Source organism: Euleptes europaea, chromosome 3, assembly GCF_029931775.1.
Source record: "Euleptes europaea isolate rEulEur1 chromosome 3, rEulEur1.hap1, whole genome shotgun sequence".
NCBI lineage: Eukaryota > Metazoa > Chordata > Lepidosauria > Squamata > Sphaerodactylidae > Euleptes > Euleptes europaea.
Genome location: NC_079314.1, coordinates 9,858,359 through 9,885,719, shown reverse-complemented (window position 1 = coordinate 9,885,719; position 27,361 = coordinate 9,858,359). Strand labels below are relative to the sequence as shown.

General features: G+C 52.7%; 1 protein-coding gene across 4 annotated transcripts in view; it reads left to right on the top strand.

Moving 5' to 3' along the window:
• Positions 1-21,062: 21,062 nt before the first annotated feature.
• MARK4 (microtubule affinity regulating kinase 4) overlaps positions 21,063-27,361 on the top strand; it is a 37,992-nt gene continuing 31,693 nt past the window's right edge. For all 4 annotated transcript variants that reach the window (XM_056846189.1, XM_056846188.1, XM_056846191.1 and 1 more), the window contains exon 1: positions 21,063-21,125. In XM_056846189.1, coding sequence (XP_056702167.1) covers positions 21,075-21,125 — 51 coding nt within the window. In that variant the 5' untranslated portion in view covers positions 21,063-21,074. The remainder of the gene's footprint in view (positions 21,126-27,361) is intronic.

Below are 27,361 nucleotides of genomic sequence, written 5' to 3'. Positions count from 1 at the left end.
CTGTCCCCCCCCCCCTCTAAATGATGAAGTTAAATAACCGTAACTCTTTCTGGATCACTGAATGTTCAAAACAAAGAGCATGCCCCCATACTCATTGGCCATTGATGCCCGGGAGGTTTTGCCTTGGATTTGCCACTCTCTAGATGCACATTTTCCCCATCCAAATTCTCAAAACTCAAAAATAAGCCCCCATGAAGAGTTTTGAGAATTCGGAGGGGGAAATGTGCATCTGTCAGGCCCTGACTAAAATCACCTGAAGAAGGGCTCTTGGCAGGTCCAGGCCAGGCTCTGGCTTCAGGTGGTTATTGGTTCACATGTCACAAACTCTGTGTATAGTTTCTCATCCTGCTATCCTGTTATTCACTCAGCCTGCAATCCACAGCTGTTGTGTTGTCTACCTTGCCCTGGGAACTGTTATCTCGGAATTGTTTCACTTTGTTTTCCTTTCTCTGGCTGGAGTGCTTTTAACCATGTATTCTACCCGTATCATGCCATTAGCATCCTTCTTCGTTCTATAGACAGTCAGTTCTTTTAATGTTCCTTTTTGCTCCTAATAAAGTATTATTGCTTCAGGACCCCCTGCCTGGATGAATTCGCTTTTAAGGGATGATAGAGGTAAACGGGCGCCCTGACCTGGATGGCCCAGGCTAGCCTGATCTGGTCAGATCTCAGAAGCTAAGCAGGGTCAGCCCTGGTTAGTATTTGGATGGGAGACCCCCAAGGAATACCGGGGTTGTTGTGCAGAGGAAGGCACTGGCAAACCACCTCTGTTAGTCTCTTGCCATGAAAACCCCAAAAGGGGTCGCCATAAGTCGGCTGCGACTTGACAGCACTTCACACACACACACAGAGGTAAACGCCTGATCCTGACAGCATCTAGAGAGCAGCAAATCCAAGGCAAAACCTCCCGTGCACAAATGGCCAAGCAGCGCTGCTCTAGTTTTGCAATCAGATTGAGGAAACATCGGCAACACTCTCTCCCTCCCAGACAACTGAGGCCTAATGTAGTCTCCCCACACACAAACAAACACACACACGGGATTCATTTTCTCCTTAAGAGGGGATCGGTGAATCCTTCCCCCCATCCCATCCTCCTGTGGGAGCAGCTGTAGGAGACCCAAAAGCACATGGAGACTGAGTCAGCTGAGCTGCTGGTGAGGAGCTGAGACTGAGGGACCCACCGAGGCACCCATGGACTCCCCGCCCCCAGCTGAGGGGAGGGTGGCACACGGAGAGACCCAGGAGCCATCCTATCCACCCTCACACCAGTGGCTGCCCCGCATCTCGTTTGAGGTTGTAACCCTGGCGCAAGAAGCGCTTAGAGGCCAGGCTGAGACTCAGGGAGCCGAGGACCTTGCTGTGAGGTCATTTTCCCTGAGGGGATGGTAACTGGTTCTGTTTCTTCTGAGCAAACGGTTGCATAACTAAAGATGCTTACAACAACTGCTTGAAGCAGAATAGGATGGCAATTAGTTGCCCCTGAAAGTTTCAAGGCAAGTGAGGATTTGAACTCAGATCTCACTCCACTGCTCCTACAGGTGCTCATCAGGGAGAAGGTTTTTTTTTCCGAGACACCTGGCCACGTTGGACTTTACAATTAAGAAGCAACACTTTTAAGTGACATCAATACAACAGTGCTTTGGAACTGGAGGGGGGGATTAGGGTTGCCAGCTCCGGGTTGGGAAACACCTTGAGATTTTTGGGGTGGAGCCTGAGGAAGGCGGGGTTTGGGGAGGGCAGGGACTTCAATGCCATAGAGTCCAATTGACAAAGCGGCCATTTTCTCCAGGGGAACTGATCCCTATCATCTGGAGATCGGCTGTAATAGCAGGAGATCTCCAGCTAGGACCTGGAGGTTGGCATCCCTAGGGGATATACATGCCCACCAGCCCACACCTGCAGACTGGACACACCTGATTTCAAGGGGAACCCGGTGTTCAGGGTACAGGTGGTTTCCCCCTTTCAGCCATAGGTTCCCCTCCCTCCAGGACTTGCTCACTTGCCCTGGAACCCAGGTGACAAGGCGGAGGAACAAGCTCCCTTGGGCTGGCTGGGAACGAGTTGGCATGGTTCCTTGGACCCTGGCCAAAAAATTATAGTCTCATAATCACATAATTGTGGATTTCATTGATGTTGCCTCCCTTCTCAGCCCCCGGAATAACCGCAGGCATTTCCACTGCCTACAGCCACTTCTATGGCAAGCAGGTTGCTTCTTTATCAACTCTTGACTAATTGAACACTTTCCCCCACCCTGCGAACGGCTCTCCTGCACCTGCTGAATGGTGGCAGGGAGGGCCTCTAACCAAGACCCGGCAGCCAGCTGCGTCTCCCCAGGAAGCGAGAAGTAGCTTTAGGAGTCCCTGCCTTGCCTGCCCAGTCCCTTTGGGAGCTCAGCCGGCCCACAAGATCTGGCTGCCCTGATGGCCCCACCACCTGACCCAAGTCAGAGCACTCTGGGATTCTTCGCAGCGGCCGAGGATGCTGGGGTGTGCCGAGGATGCTGGGGTGTGCCTCTCACACGGCACGCGGCTTCGTTGGCACCCTGGAAATTATTGTCACCCTCCCTGAGCGTCCACTGCTGGGAGTTCCTTCTGGCAAGATCTGATGGGGACAGCCATTTATTTATTTGTTTTTAAAATTTATAGCCATTCCCAGCTAGGCCAGGCTCAGGGCGGGTAATGACAAGAAGGAGGAGGAGGAGGAGTTGGTTTTTATATGCCAACTTTCTCTACCACTTAAGGAAGCATCAAACCAGCTTACAATCACCTTCCCTTCCCCTCCCCACAACAGATACCCTGTGAGGTAGGTGGGGCTGAGAGAGCTCTAAGAGAGCTGTGACTAGCCCAAGGTCACCCAGCTGGCTTCATGTGGCGGAGCGGGGAAACAAATCCAGTTCACCAGATTAGCCTCTGCCGCTCATGTGGAGGAGCGGGGAATCAAACCCAGTTCTCCAGATTAGAGTCCACCGCTCCAAACCACTGCTCTTAACTACTACAGCACGCTGGCTCCCATTTTAAACAACGTAAAACCATAAAACGTCAGTTTAAAAACAACCACAATCATAAATAGCTATAAAATATCAAGATGGCATTAGCAGAAAAGGACAGTAGTAGCCACTGCAGACCACGTCGCGCAGTTGAACCCCCACAGGTATCAGAAGGTGGGGGGGAGAGAGAGATTTAATTCCCACAGTGGAGACAGGAGCCATACTAAGAGGGTATTTCCAGAGATACTTCCAGGATTAAAGGACTGACATGGATACCTCCTTTGGGAGCATCCAGACAGTGGAGTCCCACGTTCCTCTTTCCACTAGGAAACCCTCCTGGGCAGACCCCGCTGATACAAACTGCCCGGCCCCTCCTCTCCCCACCATAGTCACCAGCAAGGGACATGCATGGGCTAAGCCCTTCTTCTTACAGTGTCCGCAAGAGAGGCAGACTATAGCATAAACAGTCAATAAATAAATAAATGCTGCTCCAGTGAGCCGAGGTTACAAAATGAGAGAAATCCCCTGCATTTCTTGGGGTTTCAGAGCCCCACAGCTGGGAATTAACTTGGGGTGGGTTCATCAGAACTGCTCACCCTCAGGATATGTGAAGCAGGGAGGAAGAAGGCGGCAGAGGAGCTCAGCTGCACTGGGCCCCGGGGGCCAAACGTCCCTTCTGGGGCCCCTCCCTTGGGCAGAAATGCATCTCTCTCGATTCCCTTCTTGCAAACGGGGGTCGGGGTGGGTGGGGATAAAAGCAACCAAGCCAAATTATGCTTGAAATGCGAGAGCTAAGAGGAGGGTGAGGCTGAGTTTGCATTAACTTTTAAAATTGCTTGATAAATTATTAGTAGCAGAGTAGACGGTGCCTGGGCATGTGTAGAGGGCTTTTCTCTGCCTCTGACTGGCTAAAAAATCTGGAGCCAGGAGAAAGGCCTTCCCAGAGGATGCTTGACCCTTGCACCTCTTTGCGGGAGACAGGAGCCGGGGAGAGTAAAGTCCTTATGCTCTGTTCATAAAGGGGCTGCGCGGGAGAAACCGTACCTTCATAGCCACGCTGTCGCAGAGAGCTTCACCTTCTCCACCCTCCCCAGCTGAGCCCATCTCTTCCCTTCAGATTAGGACTGCTAGCAGGTGCTTTACCTTTGGATAAGACTTGGATCCTCCCCTTTCCACGTGACAGGTTTTTCTTTAACCTGCCCACCTTCCAGGAAGTGGTGGGGGTGAAGAGAGAGAAATGGTGAGGAACTAACTGCGGCCGTCCCGGAAAGCCGCAGAAGGCCCAGCTGCAAAGCCCCCCTCTGAGCCACTCGCCCGGGCGCAGGTCATGTCAGCAAAATACAGGAACTGAGCCTTGAAAAGAGGAGGCTATGCTTTTCAACCGCGTTCTGGATGAGGCCGGATATATTCTACCCAGGAGGTGCCAGGCATTTCTAGTACTGATAAGGCAGGGCAGAATCCCCAGTGCGCCATGCTTCCCAAAGCTGTGGAAACAACGTTGGGCATTTAACAACTATCCCGCCACTCAGCCCCCGCCCTACTCCGGGCACATCTCAAAGTTCACACCAGAATTCACACCTTGACAGAACAAGGCAGCGCCTTGCACGATATGAACCAAACCCCCACCCTGGAGACCAGCTTAGTCACTTGCCAGGCGGGCAGGCTGAGACCGCTCTTGTCTTGGTTTGGAACAAGATGTTCTCTCTTCACGCTTATAGCCTTTTTTTCTGGATCGGTTTGAGGTGGGGAAAAGAGCACACAAGCTTTCAAAACGCTTTGCAGCAAAACTCATTGGTCGCCCCAAAAGAACGTGTAACTTTACACCACAGATAACAGTAACTGGTGTATGGCCTGGAACATTTTTTTAATTTCCTTTCCTCTTTATCATCCAGCCAGATGAAGAGTTCTGGACAACTCAAAAGTCTGCACATTGATTGCAATATTTAAGTTGATCCTAATAATAAAAAAGGTATCAATAACTTTTGTTTGGAATTTTTTTTCTGTAGACCAAGACAGCTAAGTTTCAGAGGGTAGGCAAGTTGGTCTGCAATGGAACAGCTAGATTCGAGTCCAGTAGTACCTTAGAGACCAACAAGATTTTCGAGGTATGAGCTTTCGAGAGTCAAAGCTTCCTTTGTCCGATATGCAGCTAACTATGGTCTTTTATGTATGGCTGTTTCACTCGCCATCACACCTCCGACGACTTCAGGTCTCTGTGTTGATTAAGCATGCTGTTTTCGACTGGCAGAGGTCACCTCGCTCTCCCCCTGCCTTTCCATGCGTTTTGTCTGCATTTTCAAATTCAAAACAAAACAGGTCTCTGAAAACGGGCAAAATACAGGGGGAGAGCGAGGCAACCTCTGACAGTCAAAAACGGCATGCATAATCAACACAGAGACCCGAAGTCGTCGGAGGGGTGACGGTGAGTGAAACAGCCATGCATAAAAGACCTATCAGATTTCCAGCATCTACTGGGTGTAATCCAAATGTACAGTAATATGTACAACAGCCCTGCAAAGTAGACCGGTATTATCATCCAGACTTGAACTGAACTCAGCTGAAGCTCTTGTTAATGTTTGTATTTTACAGTTTGGGAACTGATCTTGAAAGTCAATTATGATCAGGGATTCTGGGACAGAGACGGGGTTATTGCCAAATCTCTCCAATCCAAAATTAAGCAATATGCATCCATCACATTTTTAAGGAATGCTTTTTGCTCTTCTGAGTCTGTAATGCTGGTGTATAACCTACACAGGCTAGGATCCAATTTAAGAATGGCTCTTCCCTGCTTTTTATCCCAAATTAGCATTTTTATGTTTCTACAAATCATACACAAGAACCGCAAAGGCTTTTAGGGTCACATGGGATGCAAGCCCTACAGGCTGGGCCTCTAAGCAGGGGTCCTACTGGTTCTTTCTGCTTGAGGTATGCCTTGGCAGACAGTCTGCATCTGACTTTGAGGGCGCTGCCCCCTGGAAGCAGCCCCACCGTATCTCTCTCTCTAACACAATTGTGGATTGCCTGAGAGAGCGGGAGACGAGGAAATTACACACCAGGATGGAGAGACAGGAAGCAGCCCTTTCTCCTCTCTCTCTCTGTGTGTGTGTGTGTGTGTGGGCAGGGGGAGGCACTCTGCACATGTGTGGGCAGGGGGAAGCACTCTGCACATGTTCAAAAGAACTCTCATTGCCGGATCCTGCATTTGCAGCTGAGTCCTAATGAGCCAAAGCTAAAAAAAAAAAAAAGCCCCTTCGACTGACTCCGTTTCGGGGCTGATCGCTACCGGGGTCTTCCTCTGACATCAGCAGAGCGCTGGCTATGTGCAGGGCGGTGGTTCCTAAAGGCTTGCAGCCAACATGCCATAGGCTAGCAGGGGGAAGGGGAGAGTTCACGGGCTGGCAAGCTGGTCCAGATGGGGTGGAGGTGGGCAAATGAACATTGGGAGTGGAGGGAAAGAGAAGGGGAGGCAGGTGGCCCCAGGCAGAGCTCTGCTGGAGCCACCCGTCTTGGAAGAGGGGCTTGAAGAAAGAGCAGGGGCAGGGAACAAGCAAAAGGAAAACATTTAAAAACTCGATCACAGAGGGGGCAGCTCTTTGTCAGCCTGGCAGAGAGGCCAGTGCCAACAGAAGATGTGGCAGAGGGGCATGTCAGAACCTTTTGCAGAGGGGACGAGTCCAGACAGGGCAAGGGGCCTGCCGATACCCTTCGGGTGTCCGGGGACACACTGCAAGATGCCCGACTGGTCACAGAGCAGCCATATTTTCTGAGGCATCAGTGAGGAAGAGGACGATCCAAAAGGCCCCTTCGAGGATCCCTTGCAATGGTGCAGATGATGCCGGAGCACAAACAACGCATTGGGGGTGTTTGCGAGGGGGATCACAGCCAGTAGAAGGGCTCAATTGGAGTCCAGAAACACCTTTAGAGACCCCCAAGGTTTTTGAGAGTCAAAGCCCCCTTCCTAAGGTGCTTCTGGACTCGAATCTAGCTCTTCTACTGCAGACCAACGCAGCCACCCTCCAGAAAGTACCGCTGCTGGGTAACTGGCCAAGTCTCTGCCTTGGTTCTTCCATTCTACTCTGTAAAGTGGCATTTTGGGGGCACAATTCTCGGCCACCGGTGAGACGATGTGCGTTTCTCCAATTGTGTGGGGTGTGGGCATCAACCCTATCAACATAAGCCCTGGCCAAACCAGAACCGACAAGCAGGAGTCTCCCCACACCAGAAAGGCACAGAGGGTTTTATTCCAGCGGAGGCTTTCATGCCCACTCCGTTCTGGGGCCCGTCAGGGCAGGGGGCTGCCTCGCCGGAGACAAGGAACTGGACCCCTGCGAAGAAGCCACCTCTGTGATTCCCCTTCAGGAACATCAGCCACGCATCCGGCATGTGCTGCGGGAAACCCGGGCGCAACAGGTGGGGCTGTTAATTAAAAAATTAATGGAATAGCAATATATGTTCCTTTGATATTAGAACCTAAGATGTTATATAAGGATAAAGACGGGAGGATCCTGTTGATAGAAATTGTAAGTGGTTTTCAAAAAATGTTATTAGTTGGTATCTAGGCACCTAATACAAATCAAAAATTGTTTTATAATAAGTTGGCCTCGATATTAGCTGAATATGCTAAAGAAAAAATTGATTTGGATGGGAGATTTTAACGGAGTGATGCAACCAAAGTTGGATAGATCTGCAAGGAAGAAAAAGGGCAATTACCAGGTATTTTCAACCATCTTATAGAACAACGGGAAATGTTGGATAGATGGAGATTGGTCAATGGAAACCAAAAGGGATATGCGAGCGGGCGAGGCGGAACCCGCTCGCTCTGCGCCCGGGAGCACGGGTCCCCACGTGCTCCCCCACCGCCCCTTCTCCCCCAGCGGGGGCGCGCGCAGGCTTCAAAAGCCGGCAAGGGGCTCCCGCCGCCCGCGCGAAGCAGCCGGGCTCGCGGTCCCAGAAGCCCCGACGGGGCGGGCGGGGTCGCAGCAGCCGGGGGGCTGAGAGAGAGAGGGGCGAGGCGGGGAGGGGGAGGCTCCTACCTGGCGGCGCTCTCCCAGGCAAGCGGCGTGCTGCGCTGGGTGGGGGTCTCAGTCCATGCGCTCCGCCGGCTCCTCCGGCGCCGCGCGTCTTCTGCCGGCCTTGGAGAGGGAGGCGAGGAGGGAGGGAGGGAGGGAGGGAGGGGGGCGCTGGGCAGGGGGCCGCTTTCTGCAGAGGAAGCCCCTCCCAGCAGCCGCGGCTGGTCCCACCGAGCGGAAGGCGGGGGGGGGGGAACAGGAGCGGGGGCCCCTCCCGAGATGACGCCTCCTGCCCTAGGGCACCGCGAGCCGGGGGGGGGGGGTCTACTGAGCCAGAGCTCCAGGGCTGCCAACTCCAGGCGGGAGTTCTGGGGTGGAGCCAAGGGAGGGCCGGTCCCCCCTCCGAAGCTGTCGCGGGCCGCTGATGCTCGGGCGCTTCGCCTCCCCTCCTCCGCCAGGCTGAGCTTCGTGGGAGTGGGGCGTGATTTCCCCTACCTTGCACTTTCCCCGGGGTGGGTCGGGGGGGGCTCCGTCTCTGCTTTGGCGGTCAAATGGCCACTCGGTTTTAGAGGCCATTTATGCACCGCTGTTTCCTCGCCAAAACGATAAGGGGACTAGAGCCGCTGCCCTATGGGGAGCGGTCAAAACGCTTGGGGCTGTTGAGCTTGGAAAGCAGGCGGTGAAGGGGAGACATGGTCGAGGTCCACGAAATTATGCATGGCGTGGAGAGAGTGGACAGGGAGACGCTTTTCTCCCTCTCTCATAACACCAGAACGTGGGGGTCATCTGCTAAAGCTGGAGGGTGAGAGATTCAAAAACAGATAAAAGGAAATTCACAGTGGGTAGCCATGTTAGTCTGTTTGCAGTAGTCAAAAGGGGCAAGAGTCTCTTCTGCATATCACACCTAATCCCATCAAGCCTGCTATTCACATTTACATACTGTTCCTCTACTTAAAGACCGATGGATTCACATTCTAGCTGTATCTGAAGAAGTGAGCTGCGGCTCACGAAAGCTCATACCCTACCAGAAAATATTTTTGTTAGCCTTTAAGGTGCTACTGGACTCTTGCCCTTTTTGACTAGATAAAAGGAAGTATTTTTTCACACAAGACATAGTTAAATTGTGGAACTCCCTGCCCCAGGATGTGGCTGGCGATGGCTGCCAACTTGGAAGGGTTCAAGAGGGGAGTGGACATGCTCATGGAGGAGAGGGCTATCCATGGCAACTAGTAAAAATGGATACTAGTCGTGATGCATACCTATTCTCTCTAGGATCAGAGGAGCATGCCTGTTATATTAGGTGCTGTGGAACACAGGCAGGATGGTGCTGCTGCAGTCGTCTTGCTTGTGGGCTTCCTAGAGGCACCTGGTTGGCCACTGTGTGAACAGGCTGCTGGACTTGATGGGCCTGGGTCTGATCCAGCAGGGCCGTTCTTAAGTTCATCCCTCCGACAACTCCGGGGCTTTGCTGTGATTATGCTTGCATGTTCCAACCCTCAGGGGCTGCCTTCCTCTTTCTGGCATTTCCGCATGTTTTGCCCACGTTTTCTGGATTTGTGTTTAGCCAGCATCCAGAAAATGCAGGGAAAATGTGTGGAAATGCACGGGGGGAGAGAGGCAACCTCAGGGTCAGGAAATGCAAGCATAATCTCAGCAAAGCCCCAGAGTTGTAAGCGGGGTGACGTGATGAAAGTCGTGCATAAATGGGAGTTCTGAGAATTCAGATCAGAAGAGTGTGTGCCTTCAGAGTAGTAAACCCGACGCAAACTTACCATGCATTTACATTTATTGTTACGGCCATTGGCCAGCATAAAACGAAGCAGTGCAAGTACCTAAAACTTCCCATGCGTAAATAGCCACTTTCTCAAGGGAAAAGGATCCCTGTGATCCGATCACTTGTAATTCCAGGAGATATCTGGGCCACACCCACCTGGAGCTTGGCAACCTGGATTCGGCATGGGGACCTGTTTTGCAAGGCCGGCTGATGACTACAATCCTCCCCCCCCCGCCCCCCCTGCCCACCTCTGGGATTAAGGGGAAAGGATTTCCCCTGACCTGCGGAGGGGCTTTCCAGGCAGGCTAGAGGCCCGGAGCCTTTTGCATTAAAAAAAGAGAGAATGAAATGACATGAAAAGAGCAGGGCCAGAGAACGGCATAAGAGGAAAAAGGGTTGTGCAGCTTTAACATGGGTGCAGCTGTCGAAACTGCACTGCAGGCTGGGCTGCTTCTCTGGCCTCTGCTTGGGGCAACCCAGGGAGACAAACACCCATATGCCACATAGCACTCTGCTCACCCCCAGCCATCCTCAGCACAGAAGGGGGCCTGCATCCCCTCTTGAGTCTCTGCTGGCACCAGCTGGGGTGGGGAGGGGGCTGTACCTTGGCCAGTGAACCAGCCCTGTTCACTGCTTGGGGGCACTGGTAGGTGCTCAAGCCCCCCCCCCCAAGCTCTGGGACCCCATCCCACAAAAGCGATTGATGCAAAGAACAATTGATCCTCTTGACAGATCCTTTTCCCTTGAAGTTTCTACTGGCCCTCCCATTGAGAGGGGTGAGGCAACGGTTTCCAGCAGTGGCTTTTGTGGACAGAATGGACTGACCTGACCCATCTGGGTCTCAATCAAACACCTGACTCAAGGCCCGTAGTGGTGCTTTTCTGCAGGGTGCATGCCAGAGAACGTCTCCTGGATTGCTGTCCCTGTTAAATATGAAGAAGAAGCAGAGTTGGTTTTTATACCCCAATTTTCTCTACCTTTAAGAAGTCTCAAAGCAGCTTACAATCACCTTCCCTTCCCCACAACAGACACCCTGTGAGGTAGGTGAGGCTGAGAGAGTTTGGAGAGAACTGTGACTAGCCCAAGGTCACCCAGCTGGCTGCATGTGTGAATCAGATGGCCGGCATTGCATGCTGTCTGCAGTTCCATCTGGTCAAGCTCCCTGGCTGGTCCTGTCCCCTGCCTGCTTTCTGCAATTTCTGGCCTTCTCCTGCCACCCCCTGGTCATTCCAGGGTTTTAAAAAATTAAATACAGACCCTTGCCCCCATAAGAACCTTGTAGCAGCAAAACCAAGGCATTTGGGACAGTTTCTTTGTGCCCCCAAAATTTTGACCCTGATTTAGGGCTAATTACATCATTTTCCCTCTTGCTCCCTTGTTAAGCAAATTTATTTTGCACTGATGAGAATGATAAATAGAAGGGAATGCTAGAACCATGAAGTGCATTTGTAGTGTAAGGAGTTCCTTTAGAGGAAGGGAATTCTTTGCGTGCTTTGCACACAAAAGGTCTCACAATGATTCTCCAGTACCTCCAGTGAAAGGGTCTTGGAATCTGGGTGTGTGTGTATGTCTCTGTCTGAGTTCCTGGAGAGCTGCTGTCAGTCAGAGTTGACAACACTCAGCTTGAGGGATCAAGAATAACACTGTTTTGTTTCCATATTTTTGGACACTCTGTAGCTGTTATGGGCATTCTCTCTGCATTGGGCACCTTTGGGATCTGGTGGCGTGGCTGGACAGCCATGGCGCTGATCCAGAAGGGCCCGCCTGCTGGCCTTTGTTTTGGTCTCAAGGAAAGCCAGCCAGAAGGAGACAATTGGCCAGTGTCTGCCCCCCCCCCCCGTCCCCTTCCTCCCCTTGTGGCCTTTTCACAGCTGGACTGTTGTCTCCGGGATTCCGCTTTCCAGAAGGGAAACCCTCCGCTGGGGCTGCCTTTAGCTCAGCTCCTTTGAGCAACGAGATGCCCTGCGGGTTGCTGGCCAACCCCCGACAGCGGCCGAGTGAGGGAGCCCTGCCCGCACTCTCATCAGGTCAGCTGAGTCAAGCACACAGTCACTGCATTACTAGGGTTGCCAGGTCTCTCTTTGCCACTGGTGGGAGATTTTGGGGGCGGAGCCTGAGGAGGGTGGGGTTTGGGGAGGGATTTCAATGCCATAGAGTCCAATGGCCAAAGCAGCCCTTTTCTCCAGGTTAACTGATCTCTGTTGGCTGGAGATCAGTTGTAATAGCAGATCTCCAGCGAGTACCTGGAGGTTGTTGTATGAGGGGGCAGCACGTGGCTCAAAACTGAAATAGGCTTTGTTAATATTTTTGATGTCTTAAAATCAAGCCGTCTTAAAATCAATTGGCTATATTTGAGTTGTGATTGTAAGCAATATTAGCCTTAAGCCCTGCGAGGCTACCACGAGTATTTGGTTTTGTTGTTAGTGCTTCTTTTCATAATTTAATAATACATGCTTACAACTTTTTTTGGCATTTGATGTTGCATATTTCAGTTTTGAGCCACGTGCTGCCCCCTCATACAGCTTTCACTATTTGCAGCATAGGTTTTTTATATCTCTAGTACCTGGAGGTTGGCAACATTATGCATTACCACTAATTTCTTTTTAAAAAGAGCTGATGGGGCTCAGACCTCACACCAGTTTGGAATGCATCCAGGGGCACAATGAAGTAGCAACCAAGAAAAGAGTGTCTGTGAGCATAAACAGAGTGAATCCCCCATAGTAATGACTTGGGACTCGGCTCTAGCTCCAACACCTGCCTTTTGTGGAGGCCTCAGATCAGAGGTCCCCATCGTGGTGCCCACCAACTCCTTTCCTGGTACTCAACAAGTGTTGTTAGAAAGTGGGTGGATCCAGTCTGGGCACTTGCCCAACAGGGCTTCTGGCTGGCCACTGGAGACCTAATTTGCTGGGCAAATTAAAATAATGTTTCAGTGTCAGCTGCCACTCTAGTAGGGCTTTCAGAACACTTCTGCTTGGTGTGTGTGGGGGTCTTCTACAGCACAGCGCATTTCCTCTGCCCTCCTAAATTGAAACAGCGGCCCAAAGGACACCACAAGGAGAGGTGGGCCGGCAGAAAGACAGTCCCGCCTAGAAAAATTGCCTTGTTGTGGTGGGAATGAAGCCTGCCTGGTACCCCGGGCGTTTCGACCCCTTCTGCAGCTTGCTTTGGCTGTCAGGAGGGCTCTCCTTCTCCATCGGGCTTGCCAGCCTATATTGCGGGCATGCACAAAGGCACATCTGTCTGCTTTGCATTGCCATGGAGGGAAGGGTTAATGCCGGGGTGGCTGGGTTATGGGGATTGGCTGCAGTGGCAGCCAATGGCGAGTGAGCATGGAGGCTGCTAGTCCCCCTTGGCAAGGATTTGGAAGGGGGAGGCGGAGAGATATTGGCGGGTGACAGACAGACAGGCCTGTCTCCATGCCACCTTGCAGCCAATCACAGCCACACGTGGCCGGCTCTCCCCCACTGCAGAGGCTGGCAATTGGCTGCAGCGTTTTGCAGGGTGGGCACTGACCCCTCCGCGCCCTGCAGGCAAGGCTGGGTCAGACTGCCCCCTTGGTGCACTCCAGGCCAGAGAGGGAGGGGGCCTCTGCAGAGAGAAAGCTCAGATAATTGCCCCCCCCCGCCCCACTTCGCCAGCCTCACCCAGAGTAGGCCCTGGCTCAAACCAGGAATCACTGTCACATCCTGGCAATGCCCTGCGGGCTACCCAGGCCTCATTCCTTCTCAGCGGCAACAATGCAAAGTGCATTGTTTATATCCGTGTGTGATCCTCCTGGAGTCCCTGCCAGAAAGGGGGGCTATCAATGAAGCACATGAATACATCTCAGGGAGGAGCCGCCCCTGGGAGACAGCAGCTGCTTCCAAGGGGCTACAGCAATGCCCTGGTGTTCCCAAGAGCCACTGGGTCGAGCGCAGTTAAACACCAGAGAGAGCTGGAGACACGGACGGGGTGCCATTTGCCCTGTTTCTCAGCCTCACATGCACACCCCTGTGCAATGCCCATGCCTTCATAAGCCTGGCTCGCCTTGCAGGGTTGTCCTGAAGATTACTGAGGTCACAGAATAAGGGCGCCGAGAAGCCACTCTACCCAGGTCAAAGCAAGAAACCCGAGCCAGATCGCATCCGTGACGCCCTTAGAACATCTGGACGGGGCTGTGTTGATGCACTAGGAAAGCAGTTGTAGTCCAAGGCTCTCAAGGAGCAAAGCCTTCTCTTCAGAAAGGAAATTTAAAGTGCCATCCTGAGCAGAGAGGCTGGTGGTGGAAAGTGCTATCAATCTGCAGCCGACTTATGGCAAATGGCAGGGTTTTCAAGGCAAGAGATGAACAGAGGTGGTTTAACATCGCCTGCCTCTACATAGTGACTCTGGACATCCTTGGCAGTTTCCCATCCAAGTACTAACCAGGGCCTTGGCTGTCAGGCCTTTGCTGTTAGCAGGAGTAAAGGCTCTTGACATGAGTGGGCCAGTTTCTGGCTACACATCAAGTCCTTGGTTCTCATGCCTGTAAACTCTGTGTACAGTTTCGCTCGTCCTGTTTTCTGCAGCTGTGGTAATGTTTAGTCTGTCTTCCTGGGAATCGCTTATCTTGGGTTTGCTTAGCCATGTTTACCTTCACAGCCTGTAGTACTTTTAATCATGTAACCTGCCTATGTTTCGCCATTACCAGCCTCACCTGCCGGTAGGCAGTCAATCCTTTAATCTGTCTTTTTGCTCCTAATAAAGTATTACTGCTTTAGAGCTACCTGCCTGGATGAGTTTGCTTATGGGATGCTAGGGACAGATGCCTTATTCTGACATTGGCTTCCGAGATGGGGCTAGCCTGGGCCATCCAGGTCAAGGGAAGAGACAACCAGAGGTGGTTTGCCTCTGCATAGCAACCCTGGACTTCCTTGGTGGTCTCCCATCCAAGTACTAAGCAGGGCCAACCCTGCCTAGCTTCTGAGATCTCATGAGACTGGCCCAGTCCGGGCCATCCACATCAGAGTTACACCCTTCTAAATCCTTCTTTTCTCTTTTCAAGCTCCCTTGACCCAAAGGTCTTGAGCAGTAAAAGGGGAGCCTTTATTTCTTTAAGGAAAATATGGTGGCTAGATACTTGGCTACTGGCGGTATTGTTCTTGGGTCTCTATCTGCCAGCAAAAAGGGGAATGTTTTATCTTTTGTTATGGTGGCAGGTAATTTGATTAAGATGGGAGTACCCTTCTAAATCCATCAAAGTCAATGGGCTTCGAAGGATGTAACTGTTCAGAATTGCACTGTTAATCTGGGGCATTTCCAAGTCATCCAGTAATGTGTGTGTACTTACAGATGCCTCCCGAGGAAAGGGGCCAGGGAATTCAAGATCTGACACTTATCAGTCTTTTCACATTTCGTAGAATAACTGCCGTGTCTCCTGTAACCCTGAATTTGACAAACAAATCTAACCCTCATCTAAGGTGAATTTGTTGTGAAACTGGATTAGGATTTGTACCTTTACACAGAGGTTATATCTGATAGGGTTCCCAACCTCCAGGTGGCACCTCAATAACTCTTGCTATTACAATTGATCTCAAGATGACCAAGATCAGTTGCCCTGGAAGAAATCTGTTTTGGAGGGTGGGCTCTATGGCATTGAACCCCACTGAGGCCCCTCCGTTCCCCAAACTCTCCTCTTCCCAAGCTCCACCTCCAGGTATTTTTCAACCCAGAGCTGGCAACCCTAGACTGTGCAAACAGCCCCCAAGGGTATCTGGCATGCCCCTTTCCTGGGGTCGGGGTAGCAAAGGGGCTAAGCTGATGAGTCCTGATCTGAGAGCCTGACGCTTCTCGCCACAGATTAACTCCATGGCCTAAGGCATGCTATTCTCCACACAGGCGGCCTCAGGCCTATTTGTAAGGATTCTCTCGGTCATGCCAGCAGTGCCAGGCGAGTGCCAAGCATTAGCAACCTTGATTGGCAAATGGTTTATACATTTCACAATTTGGCAAAGAAAAACTTCAGCCTTCCCAGGAAAAGACTTTAGCCCTGTCCCAACTAAACATCTGCAGAGGCTCAGTGGGGAGGGGGCTGCAGCACACCAACATGTTCAATGCTCTGGAGGTGAAGCCAGAGCAGGGGGGGGAGGGGGGTTATGTGCAAATTTGCCCAAGTCAAATATGCCTGCAAAGAATCCAGGCTTTCTCTTCTCTTAGTGTGAACATTTTTAACAATATTCCCAATTACAGCATGGTGTAGTGGTTAAGAATGGTGGTTTGGAGCAGCGGACTCTAATCTGGAGAACGGGTTTCATTCCCCACTCCTCCACGGAAGTCCAGCTGGGTGACCTTGGCCTAGTCACAGCTCTCTCAGCCCCACCTACCTCACAAGGTGTCTGTTGTGGGGAGGGGAGGGGAAGGTGATTGTAAGCTGGTTTGATTCTCCCTTAAGTGGTAGAGAAAGTTGGCATATAAAAACCAACTCTTCTTCTACAGATGTTTGGGGGGTAGATTGGGGGGGTATTTAAACTTTGAATTGGTAAATTCATGTTTAACGTTATTGCTGCGACACTGATCAACGAGACTGCAGACTTTGCTTCTCCTCCCCTGTCTTTTCATCTGTGAAGAGTCCCTCGCAATCAAAATTTGTCATTTCAGAATCTGAATTTCCATTTCAATCCAACTCCAGTAGCCCCTAGGACAGTGATGGCGAACCTTTTAGAGACCGAGTGCCCAAACTGCAACCCAAAACCCACTTATTTATCGCCAAGGGCCAATACGGCAATTTAACCTGAATACTGAGGTTTTAGTTTAGAAAAAACAACTCATACATTCACATATTTTGCATTAAAAGAAAAACATAATAGCAGAGCTTTCAATGATACAAACAACTTTTTATTGAAAGGTAAAAGTTTGCATTTGGCATGCATCTCTCCAGGACTTGTCCTCTGCTCAGCCACCGGACATTATTGTACATAAGTAAACAATTATACTGTGCCTGAACCTCCTCAAGAAGTGCTTGAAACTGTCGACAATTCAGAGCACGAGCCATGATGTAATTCACCATTTTTGTGACATCTTTGAGGACATCGTCAAATTTTTTGAACAATTAATGTGATTTTTGCTGTTGTGTGCATGCTGATAATTTGTCTACCCTTGGCTCATGCTTTGTAAGTTTGAGAGCAACACATGCAGCACTCAGGTCATCTGTTAGCCTGTTTCTGGTGTCAGATTTGATATAATTCAAAGCTGAAAACAGCTGCTCACAAGCATAAGATGATCCAAACAAAGTAAGGAAAGCAATCCCAAGTGCTTTCATTGACTTAAAATTATTTGGCAGAGAATTCCACACTTTAAGGATTTCATTTTCAGAACTAACTGTGCTGTCCTTTGGCAGCCCTTCTATCTTCTCAAGTGTTTCACGCAGGTCATAGAATTTATTTTTCCAGATAGAGCTTTCTTGAAATTCTATTAGCTCCATTTCCAGATTTTCTAAATCTAACCAGTGTAGGCAGGAAAGACCAAGTTCTTCAAATTTGACTTTATCTGGAGAAGAAAACACAGAGTTGTCTCCATCTTACGGAACTGTAAAAATCTGTTACTGAAATTCACCTTTGCAGCTGCTACAATGCTAGAACATTCCTTGTAGATTTCCTGATGGCTTGTAGGATTGTCTGCAAATGTTGTAGAATTTTCTAAATGCTTTTTTAGAGGGGTGGGGCCCCAGACAAACTGAAGTCCGGCGGGGCCCCGCAGCTCAGCTGAGAGGGGGGGCGTGGCAAGGTGCTCGGCCACAGCCTCCCCCGTCCAAACTGAAGACGGGCGGGGGCCCCGACAAACAGATGAGCTGTGCCCGCAGCTCAGCTGAGAGAGAGGGAGGGGCTTGCCCCGGGTGCAAGGAGAGGGAAGGCACCAGCGCAGGCTTGGGGAGCATGGGCTTGGGGAGAAGGAGCACCGCCCTCAGTGCCCTCACCATGGCAACACAGCACAGCCCTAGGCACACGTGACGGGTCCGCGAGTTTGTGCCGGCTGCGGCACGCGTGCCATAGGTTCGCCAACACGGCCCTAGGAGAACAACAAGGTTTTCAGGGTATGAGCTTTGGGGAATTAGAGCTCCCTTCATCACATACCTGAAGAAGTATCTTGTTATCTGACAAAGGAAGCTTTGACTCTGGAGAGCTTAAACCCTGACAATTTTATTGGACCCTAAAGTGCTTCTGGACTCGACTACAACTGCAGACCAACACGGCTGCTCTCTGAAACAATCTTCATGGAAGGCACCATATTCATCCACATGGAATAAAGAAAAAGAATTGGTTTTTATATGCCGTCTCTACCACTTAAGGGAGAATCAGACCAGCTTACAATCACCTTCCCTCCCCCTCCCCACAACAGACACCCTGTGAGGTAGGTGGGGCTGAGAGAGCTGGGACTAGCCCAAGGTCACCCAGCTGGCTTCATGTGTACGAGTGGGGAAACAAATCCAGTTCACCAGATCAGACTCCACCGCTCCAAACCACCTCTCTTAACCACTACACCATGCTGGCTCAATCAATGGAACTCCACCAACTTCATAGTATCCGACCATGGGAGCTTTGACTCTCAAAAGCTTATACCCCAAAAATCTTATTGGTCTCTACGCCAGACTAACTAGGCTATCTTCTGAAGCTTACCTTCATGGACTTACATTGAGCCACATTTCCAACCTGTGTTGACTGCATTACAAACCAATACTTTTGGCACCTTCTTGTAGTTTGACCCCCACCTCCTGTTCTGCCATTCAAATAGCTTTCACCCAAGCACAAGGTTACCCTGCCTGGGCCACGGTGCCAGCAGGAACCGGCCGCCTAGCTAGATCACTGCTGGAGAGCAACTGCACCAAGACCGGACCTCTGGCTCTACTGCCACGAGAAGCTACCAGGGCACTTCATGGGAGCCAGGGGCCCTGCTAGAATTTCGTATGCAGCTGCCATGCCATCTGGAAGCAAACCTGCCCGTTCTTCTGGGTGCCCCAAGAGCCCAGATCCTGTTTTCAACTCCAGCCTTCAGCCATGGAAGACTTGAGGCCATAATCATGAATGGGGTGGCTCTGGGCATGTTCCAAGTGTTTTCCCTTCATCGGACAAAGTTCTCAAAAAGTTCATAACCCAAAAATATTCTTGGTCTCCAAGGTGTTTCTGGGCTCGAATCGAGCTGTCCTACACACAAAGTAGCCACACACAGCGCACACCTACAAAACTGGGGGCAGGGTTTCTGGGTCAAAGGGCGTGACTGTGAGGCAGGGTTGAGTCCACAGCTCTGATTCATTGCCACAGCAGGACTTGTGCCCAAACAATTGGGCAGAACCTTAGCGGGAGAGGCAAAAAAACACACCAGCCCTACAGCAAGGGCACCAGCACTAAAGTGCCAGCTCATGTCCCGGGGTCACGTTCGGTGCAGAAACATGGTCTTGGGCTGCAATCCTCGGCCTCCTTCCTTGGGTGTACCCCCCCAGCCTCATGAGGGGGGGGGGCCTGCGGCAGCTTTGCTCAGGCTGTATGCAAAACCCTCTTCTTTTGCGGAGGAAACAGAGGGAAGCTGAGGCAACTCAGCCAGCCACGAATTCCTGCTGTGGCCCCCCTGCTATGGGGCGGACTGGCTGGCTCCTTAGTACTGAAGCTCGAAGGAGGTCTGGTTCCACTCCATCTTGGGGGGCAGCTTAAAATGCTTTCTTTATTCGGGCTCAGAGAGATGTCCGGGAAAGCCTCCAGCTGCAGTTTTAAATGCACAGGGCTATTTCCCAAAGGGGCTTGAGACCCTAATAATTGCACTCCCACACGCACCCGTGCATGCCCTGCGCACGAACGCACACAAAGCAGCCTTATAGTGAATGAGCCCATCAAGGTCTATGTTGTTTACTCTGACTGGCTGCAGCTCCTCAGGTGGAGGGTCTTTCCCATCACCTACTGCCCCGCCTGGGATTGAACCGGGGACCTTCTGCATGCCAAGCTGAGGCTCAGCTGGTGAGCCAGGGCCCTTCCCCACACGCAGAAGCCCTTTCTTCAAATCCCAGATGTGCAGCGATTGGTTGACTGAGGTCGTGTGGGTGTGAAAAGGGGAACTCTGCCTATGCTCAGAGGCAGAAACCTACTCATCTTCGGGGCCTCCCTGCCTCTGGTAACTGGGTCTTAGGCAAAGCCGCGGTCCAGCCCTAAGCCTTGTACTGAGTAAGCCAGACCTGTTCGGATCTTGCCAGCACAAAAGACTCGACCTTTGGAGAAGAGACGAGCAGCCCGGCTACCGAGCGTAAATAACTATTCAAAACAGTGGTTCCCAACCTTTTTTTGACCAGGGACGACTAGGACTTTTTTGTTCGGTGCAGGGACCCCAAGGTTCAAAATAAAAATTCCAACAATTTGAAAATAAACTTTAATCATAACTGTTAGTTAAACATTAAACTTAGAATAATATTTGAATATATATTTTTTATAATAGAGAACTTTTAATTGAAAATATTAATTTATTATGGGTTTATAACTTTTGTTTCGCGGACCTCAATTTAGTTCTCGCGGACCCCTGGGGGTCCACGGACCCCTGGTTGGAAACCAGTGATTTTAAAATTCTGGTTTTTTTTTTTGTTTTTTTAAATGGCAGATCAACCTATGCGTGCAAAGACCCCTCCGCCCTTGCTCAAAGGCTTTCCTTTCCCTGGCGCAGGAAAGCGCCTCGGGAAGAGGAGGGAGCTGGGCTCCAACCGAGGCTGCGCCCTCTGCACGCGCGCAGAGGCTCTCTTTCGGAGGCTGGCCGGTGCGGGCGGGAGAGAGGAGGCTGGCGCAGGGCGAGGCGAGCGGCGGCGCCTTTAAGCGGGTCGGGGGGCTGGCGCTTGGCCGGCCGCGTCCTCGCCCTCCCCTTCCCTCCCCCTCGGAGGCGGCGGCGGAGAAGCTCGGCGGGTCGTTTTCCCGGCCCCGAGGGGTCCCTCCTGCCGCGGCCGGGCTCCCTGCGCCGGCAGCCTCCGATGAACCGCGCGGCCGGAGGAGGAGCCGCCGCCGCCGCCACCGCGGCGCTGCGCCGGAGACCCGCACCGGGCGGATGGGCGCTGGGGAGAAGCGGCCGTGCTCGCGCGCCCGGCACCCGCGGGCGGCCGGGCAGTGAGCCAGCCGGGGCGAGGCGAGCCGGGGCCGGCACGATGCGCCCTCCCGGTGCCCGCTGAGCCGCCGCCGCCGCAGTCGCCAGCCCGCCCCCCGAGCGCCAGGAGGGAGGGCGAGAGACAGGGAGGAGGAGGAGGAGGAGGAAGGCAGGAAGGCGGCGGCGGAGGAGCAGCAGGACAATCGCCGCCGCCGCCGCCGCGGCCAGTCCCCGCGAGAAGATGTCTGTGCGGACGGCGCTGGCCGCTGGCAACGAGCGCAATGCCGAGGCGGTGAGTCCCGCGGACTGCGGCATCCCCGGCCGGAGCGCTCCGGGCGTGGCGGAGGGCGGCGGGGCCCCGCCGGCCGGCCGCCCCGCTGCACCGGCCCCCCGGGAGAGGGCATCGCCCGGCCCCAGCGAGAAGGGCGCGCCGTCCCCGCCGGGGAGCAGGTGCCGCCTCGCGGGCAATGAATGGGCGGCCGGCCGGCGGGCCGCGGCGGGGCTGTTTACCTGGCGCCAGCGAGCAGCGGGGGGGAAGGGGTCTCCCCGGGAGGAGGGAGGCGGGTGACTCTGCTGTTTTGGGGCCTGCGGGGCAGGGGCCGCGGCCCGGCCTGGTTCCCCGAGAGTTTTTTTCCCAGGGGCTTGCAAGGGCTGGCCTTCGCCTGGTGCTAGAAGGCCCCTGGCCTGGGGGGCAGGCTGGCCCGGAGGGAGGGGTGGCCGGGCACTCTTTGGGCTCAGAGAGGCTTGCCCTGCTGGTTCCTCTGGCAGTGGACCGAGGGGGTGTCCGCCCACCCCACCCTACCCCAATCCAAAAGGTTGCTAGATGGAGACGCTGGGCGCAGGCTGGCACAGAGGATCGGTTGGTGTGCCTGGCAACTGGTCTGTTCGGAAATGCCATCCCTCAAGGCGACAAGATGGATGGCAGCCGGGTGGGGATGGCAGGTTGCACATGCCAGGAACCGTGGGGTGGCACGCACCAAAACTCAATCACCCCCCTCCCCGCACGCTCACACACAGTACCGCAAACGCATGCCCCTCTGGGTTGATTCCCCCCAAACAACAATCCAGAAAATGACCATTTGCATTCCTTCTGCATCAATGGAGTCTCTGAAACATAAAATGAATGACAGCCACTCTTTTGTGCATCATGCACATGTGAGAATTGGGTGTACGGGGATACATACTGGCATGTTGCGGGTTTCTGGCTTTGTGGATTTTTCACAAAATCAAGTTTCTAGTCCTTAGGAATGTGGAGAGAAACGTGAAGGCCCCCAGACCACGTAAGGTCTCAGAAGCTGGAGAGGGTAGAGGTGTAGGGGTGTGTATGTGTGTGTGGGGGGGTGGAGCTTGCAAAGGATATCCTGATCCTGGAATACTTTGGTGTGTAGCAGGAGGGTAAGGGTGGGGGCACAGCCCTCACTGCCTTGCGGAGTTTGGGCCTGGTTGAATTAGGGAGCCCAGGTCTCCGGAAACCTGGATAATCCCCCCCTTTCATTCTTATGGATCAATAAGCAACATATCCAACCTGCAGGAGATTTGCAGAGCAATCCTAAGCGTGTCATCGCGCTCTGTTAATTGGGTCTTACTCCCAGGTAAACCTGCATAAACGTACAAGTTTAGCTTAAAAAAGCAACAACTCCCAGCTTGGCCACTGGATTGATGGGTGGCCATGAGAAAGTTGCTCACCCCGAAACTCCCCTGCAGAGCTGTGAGAAGGAAGGAAGGAAGGAAGGAAGGAAAGAGGAAGTCTCATCACCTGGCCGCACGAGACATCTCCATGCTGATGAGGGCCATAATAATTATGTGTTGTGAGCAATTGAGGTGTGTGCGTGTGTGTGTGTGAGAGAGAGGGAGGTTGTGCAATTTGGGCCTCCAGCCACGTCACGCCCCACGTGTGGCGAGTGGGGCGGGCCCCTGCAGGTGAGCCGGGTTTCCAGTCTCCACAAGGCCGCCTCACGCTTTGGCTGCTGCCTCTGAGGCGTTTCTCGATCTCAGGCCCCACCCTGTACTGCCGCCGCCGCCGCCGTTGTTGCTCGCTGTTGTCATCGATTTGACAAGGCTTCCTGACAGCCTCAGCATGTTGCAACCACTGCCGTGTTTCCATGGAAGCGAGGTCATCGCCATGGGAGCCAACCTAGGCCACAGCCCCAGAACCTGTTCTCGGAGCTGGTTTGGCCCTGCCTTGTCGAACGGGGTGAGGAGGAAGAGGGCACCTCTGCGCGTGTGCAGAGGGCTCCCCTTTCCCCTGGGGCTGAGTAACCACTGCCTGTGCCCACTCTCTGAGCTTTCGCAGTGAGCCCCTCCCCTGAGGCACGGGGTGGGGCTGCCAGGTAGACTCAACCTGTGAGCCACCATGAATACTCCCCAAAGCCTTGCTGTAGCTTCCCACAGTTGGATGCCATGGCTCAGAGGTAGAGCCTGTGCTTGGCATGCACAATCATAGAGTTGGAAGGGACCACCAGGGTCATCTAGTCCAACCCCCTGCACAATGCAGGAAATTCACAACTACCTCCCCCCCACACACACCCAGTGAACCCTACTCCATGCCCAGAAGATGGCCAAGATGTTCTCCCTCTCATCATCTGCTTAAGGTCATAGAATCAGCATTGCTGACGGATGGCCATCTAGCCTCTGCTTAAAAACCTCCAGGGAAGGCGCACTTACCACCTCCCAAGGAAGCCCGTTCCACTGAGGAACCGCTCTAAGGTGCCAGGTTCAACCCCCGGCGTCTCCAGTTAAAAGGACCAGGCAGGAGTGATGGGAAAGGCCTCAGCCGGATACCCTGGAGATCCACCACCAGTTAAGTAGACAATACTGACCTTGATGGTCCAACCACAGGTCTGAATGAGCAGAAGGCCACTTCATGTATGTTCATGTTTAGGGAGGGGCCGTGGCTCAGTGGGCGAGCCTCTGCTTGGCATGGTCCTGGGTTCAATCCCTGGCATCTCTAGTTAAAAAGGACCAGGCAGCAGGTGATGGGAAAGACCTTTACCTTTCTAACAGTTAGAGCTGTTCCTCAGTGGAACAGGCTTCCTCGGGAGGTGATGAGCTGTCCTTCCCTGGAGGTTTTTAAGCAGAGGCTAGATGGCCATCTGTCAGCAATGCAGAGTCTATGACCTTGGGCAGATCATGGGAGGGAGGGCATCTTGGCCATCTTCTGGGCATGGAGTAGGGGTCACTGGGTGTATGGGTGGAGGTAGTTGTGAATTTCCTGCATTGTGCAGGGGGTTGGACTAGATGACCCTGGTGGTCCCTTCCAACTCTGTGATTCTACGATACCACAAAGAGCTGTTGCCACACTCAGACAGTACTGACTTTGAGGCACTGAGATTCTGATCCAGGATAAGGCAATGCCATGTGACCATGTGTAAGCGAGAGGGCAGGGTGTTAAAATGTGATACCTTTTTTGGGAAAGGGGGGGCCTTCAATGGGGGAGGCCTGTTGGAGCGTGCCCCTATCTTGCATGGGTGGGTTGGGATGCTAATATGGCTGCTGCTGGGAGGGGGTGCTGCTTGACTCGGATCGGTGCTGTGAGCACCCTAAACCACGGCTTTTGTTGTGGTGAGCCCGGGTCCCAGCCCCGGAGCCCCTGCAGGGGCCACAGGGCTCAGCCCGCTCCAGACCACCAACGGCCCTCTTGGGCAGCTACCCCAGTAAGTTAAACGGCCAGTCTGCCCGTGGCTTCCTGCTACAGAACCTGGAAGGCCCAGGTGCCGCCTGCCTGGGTGAACTGGGAAGTCTGAACTCTCACCATAAGCTGTGAGTAGTAGAAGAAGAAGAGTTGGTTTTTATATGCCGACTTTCTCTACCACTTAAGGACTTTCTCTACCACTTAAGGAAGAATCAAACTGGCTTACAATCACCTTCCCTTCCTCTCCCCACAACAGACACCCTGTACGGTAGGTGAGGCTGAGAGAGCTCGAAGAGAGCTGTGGCTAGCCCAAGGTCACCCAGCTGGCTTCATGTGTAGGAGTGAGGAAACCAACCCAGTTCACCAGATTAGCGTCCACTGCTCATGTGGAGGAGTGGGGAATCAAGCCTGGTTCTCCAGATCAGAGTCCACCGCTCCAAACCACCGCTCTTAACCACTACCCCACGCTGGCTCCCCCGCAGCATCCCTCGCTGGGCCTTGAGCCGGAAATCTTGCGGGCACTGGAGGGTCTTCTCCGAGCGAGCTGCCCTGGGATCTGCACGTGGTAGGGACTCGGCTACAGCCCTCTTTGGGAATGGGAAGGAACTGGAGCTCGTGGCCCCAGCTCCCGTGACTGGCAGGCCGAGCGGGTGGAGGCAAGGCTGGTACCAGTTCAATTCAGGGAGTGTGGCCCTTGGCACTTGGAGCAGCGTTAGTGTTGTACCAAATGCGTCAAGGCTTTCTGCAGAGGTGCTCATCCACTGGCACTGCCCCTTTAGGACAGCTGTCTGGGTGTGCCCTGACTTCCTTACACCAATGTGACAGTCCCTCAGTTATGTTTAGTGGCGGCAATCGCCCCAAACTTCTCTGCCGGTTTCCCCTTGAGTGACGGCTCCTTCTGTGACCGCCTTGGAGGTGTCTCAGGGCAGGGCTTCTTTCTGGCCACCTTCCTCTGTTGTGCTAATCTTCTAGAATTAAGTGGGCTGGTATTTGGGGTGGCTTCCTGGCTAAGCAGCGTGTCAATCCGTCAGGCGGAAGCAGGCCGGCCTTGAAGGAAGGCATCTTCCGGGACCCGTGTCCAGCCCTACAGGTGCTTGTGTGTGGTACGTTGCACAGTCTGTTGGCTTGGTCTCAGACCTAGGTGTTGTGTGGAAAGCAAAGCGAAAGGGATCTGGATTCTGATAATGGAATTCTGCGCTTGAAGTAGATGCAAGTCAAAACGAAGCTGGCGAAACTTGCTTGGTCCCCGGGCCTTTGGTCGAGAAGTCTAGGGTTGAACCCGATCTGCTCCATCTTGCCTTCAAAGGACAGGCCAGGTTGGAATGGTGTCTCTTGATTGCCCGAGGATGGATCAGTGCAGGAATTTGCAAGCGTCTCATGTTTTGTGGAATGCTTCACTTAGCAGGATTCAAGCCTGTTTATCTGTCTATGGTGCATTTCCAAAGCATCCTAACCGTTGTCAAAATCTTGTGGCTACAAGTGAAGTGCCAGCCAGCCAGGGAGTGCCGAGTTCAAATCGTTCCTGAACCACAAGTTTAGCAAACCATTAAGGGGTTACTGTACAGATTTCTGAGAAATATCTGAATCCCTGTGTAAATGCTTGGCACCCCCTTGCCTTGTTCTGCTTCTTGTGCTCTTGGGTCACATGTCATTCTGGATCTTCCTTCTGCATTGCTCTTTTGAAGAAGGATCTAATGACTGTGGAAAGGGCCTAGCAGAGTCCCTGTGAAAGGGCTAAGGGTGATGGTCACTGAACTGGCTCAAGTCATTGTGCCAGCCTGTGCAGGGCAGGTTGGCATGGGCTAGGATGTCCCTGGAGCCTCCTTCTGTGTTTTTTTGGGGGGGTCCTTTAAGTTGGCAGGGGACCATACTGTTGTGGTGGCAAGTCCCCCTGGGGGAAATCCCTTGTCAGTCCCCCACATAACTCCAGCTCATAACATGGAAGCTGTTTTTTAAGTGATTTATTGCATATTATTTTCAGCGAGTGCAAAAGCAGTAGAAAAGGTACAAAAATCAGTAGTATTTTTTTCTAAAGCAAGTTTTTATGGCGAGAAGGAGGCACTATAAAATTATTGTTTGTTAAGATAGTTTCCAAGGATAGTCGTGCTGGTCTGTGGCAGGATAGCTAGAGTTGAGTCTGGTGGCACCTTAGAGAGGAACAAGATTTTGGGGGTATGAGGTTTTGAGATTCAAAGCCCCCTTTGTCAGTATTTGATGAATGGAGCTGCGACTCTCAAAAAAGCAAACTCCAAAAATCTTGTTGCTACTGGACTCGAATCCAGCTCTTTGTTAGGATTGTCAACGTCGTCATCCCTGGTTTGTTCAGCAGACTCTGGCAGGTCCCTCTAGCCCCAGGGAGGGCATTGGTAGCCCCACAACTGGGAGATGCTTAGTTTGGCCCCTCCCGTTTCCCACCTTCTGGAAAGTATGGGCTGTGGGGAGACTGACCAGGCTTTCTGGCATTATGTGTGTGTGTAAAGTGCCGTCAAGTCGCAGCCGACTTATGGTGACCCCTTTTGGGGTTTTCATGACAAGAGACTAACAGAGGTGGTGGCTGAGGGGTAAAAGAAGCCTTTTCTGGGCTTCATCTGTGCCAACACCACTGGCATCCATTTGGGTGTCAAGGTGGATGCTCCAGCCAGGATTGACCTGCATTCCAGGATGTTTTTGCTGCTACCGTACTCAGCTGTGAGGTTTTTTTTCTCAGCCAGGCTAACAGTCCTGCAGGGATTCACTTAGTTTGCTTTTGAATTGCCATATTGGGCTTCATTGCAGAATTTAAGATATGTGTTAAGAACATCAGAAGAGCCCTGCTGGATCAGACCAGTGAGGGTCCATCATCTTGTCTCACGCGGTTCGGCCGCTTCGTCTGGAGGGCATAGATGTTGCCTCCTGGC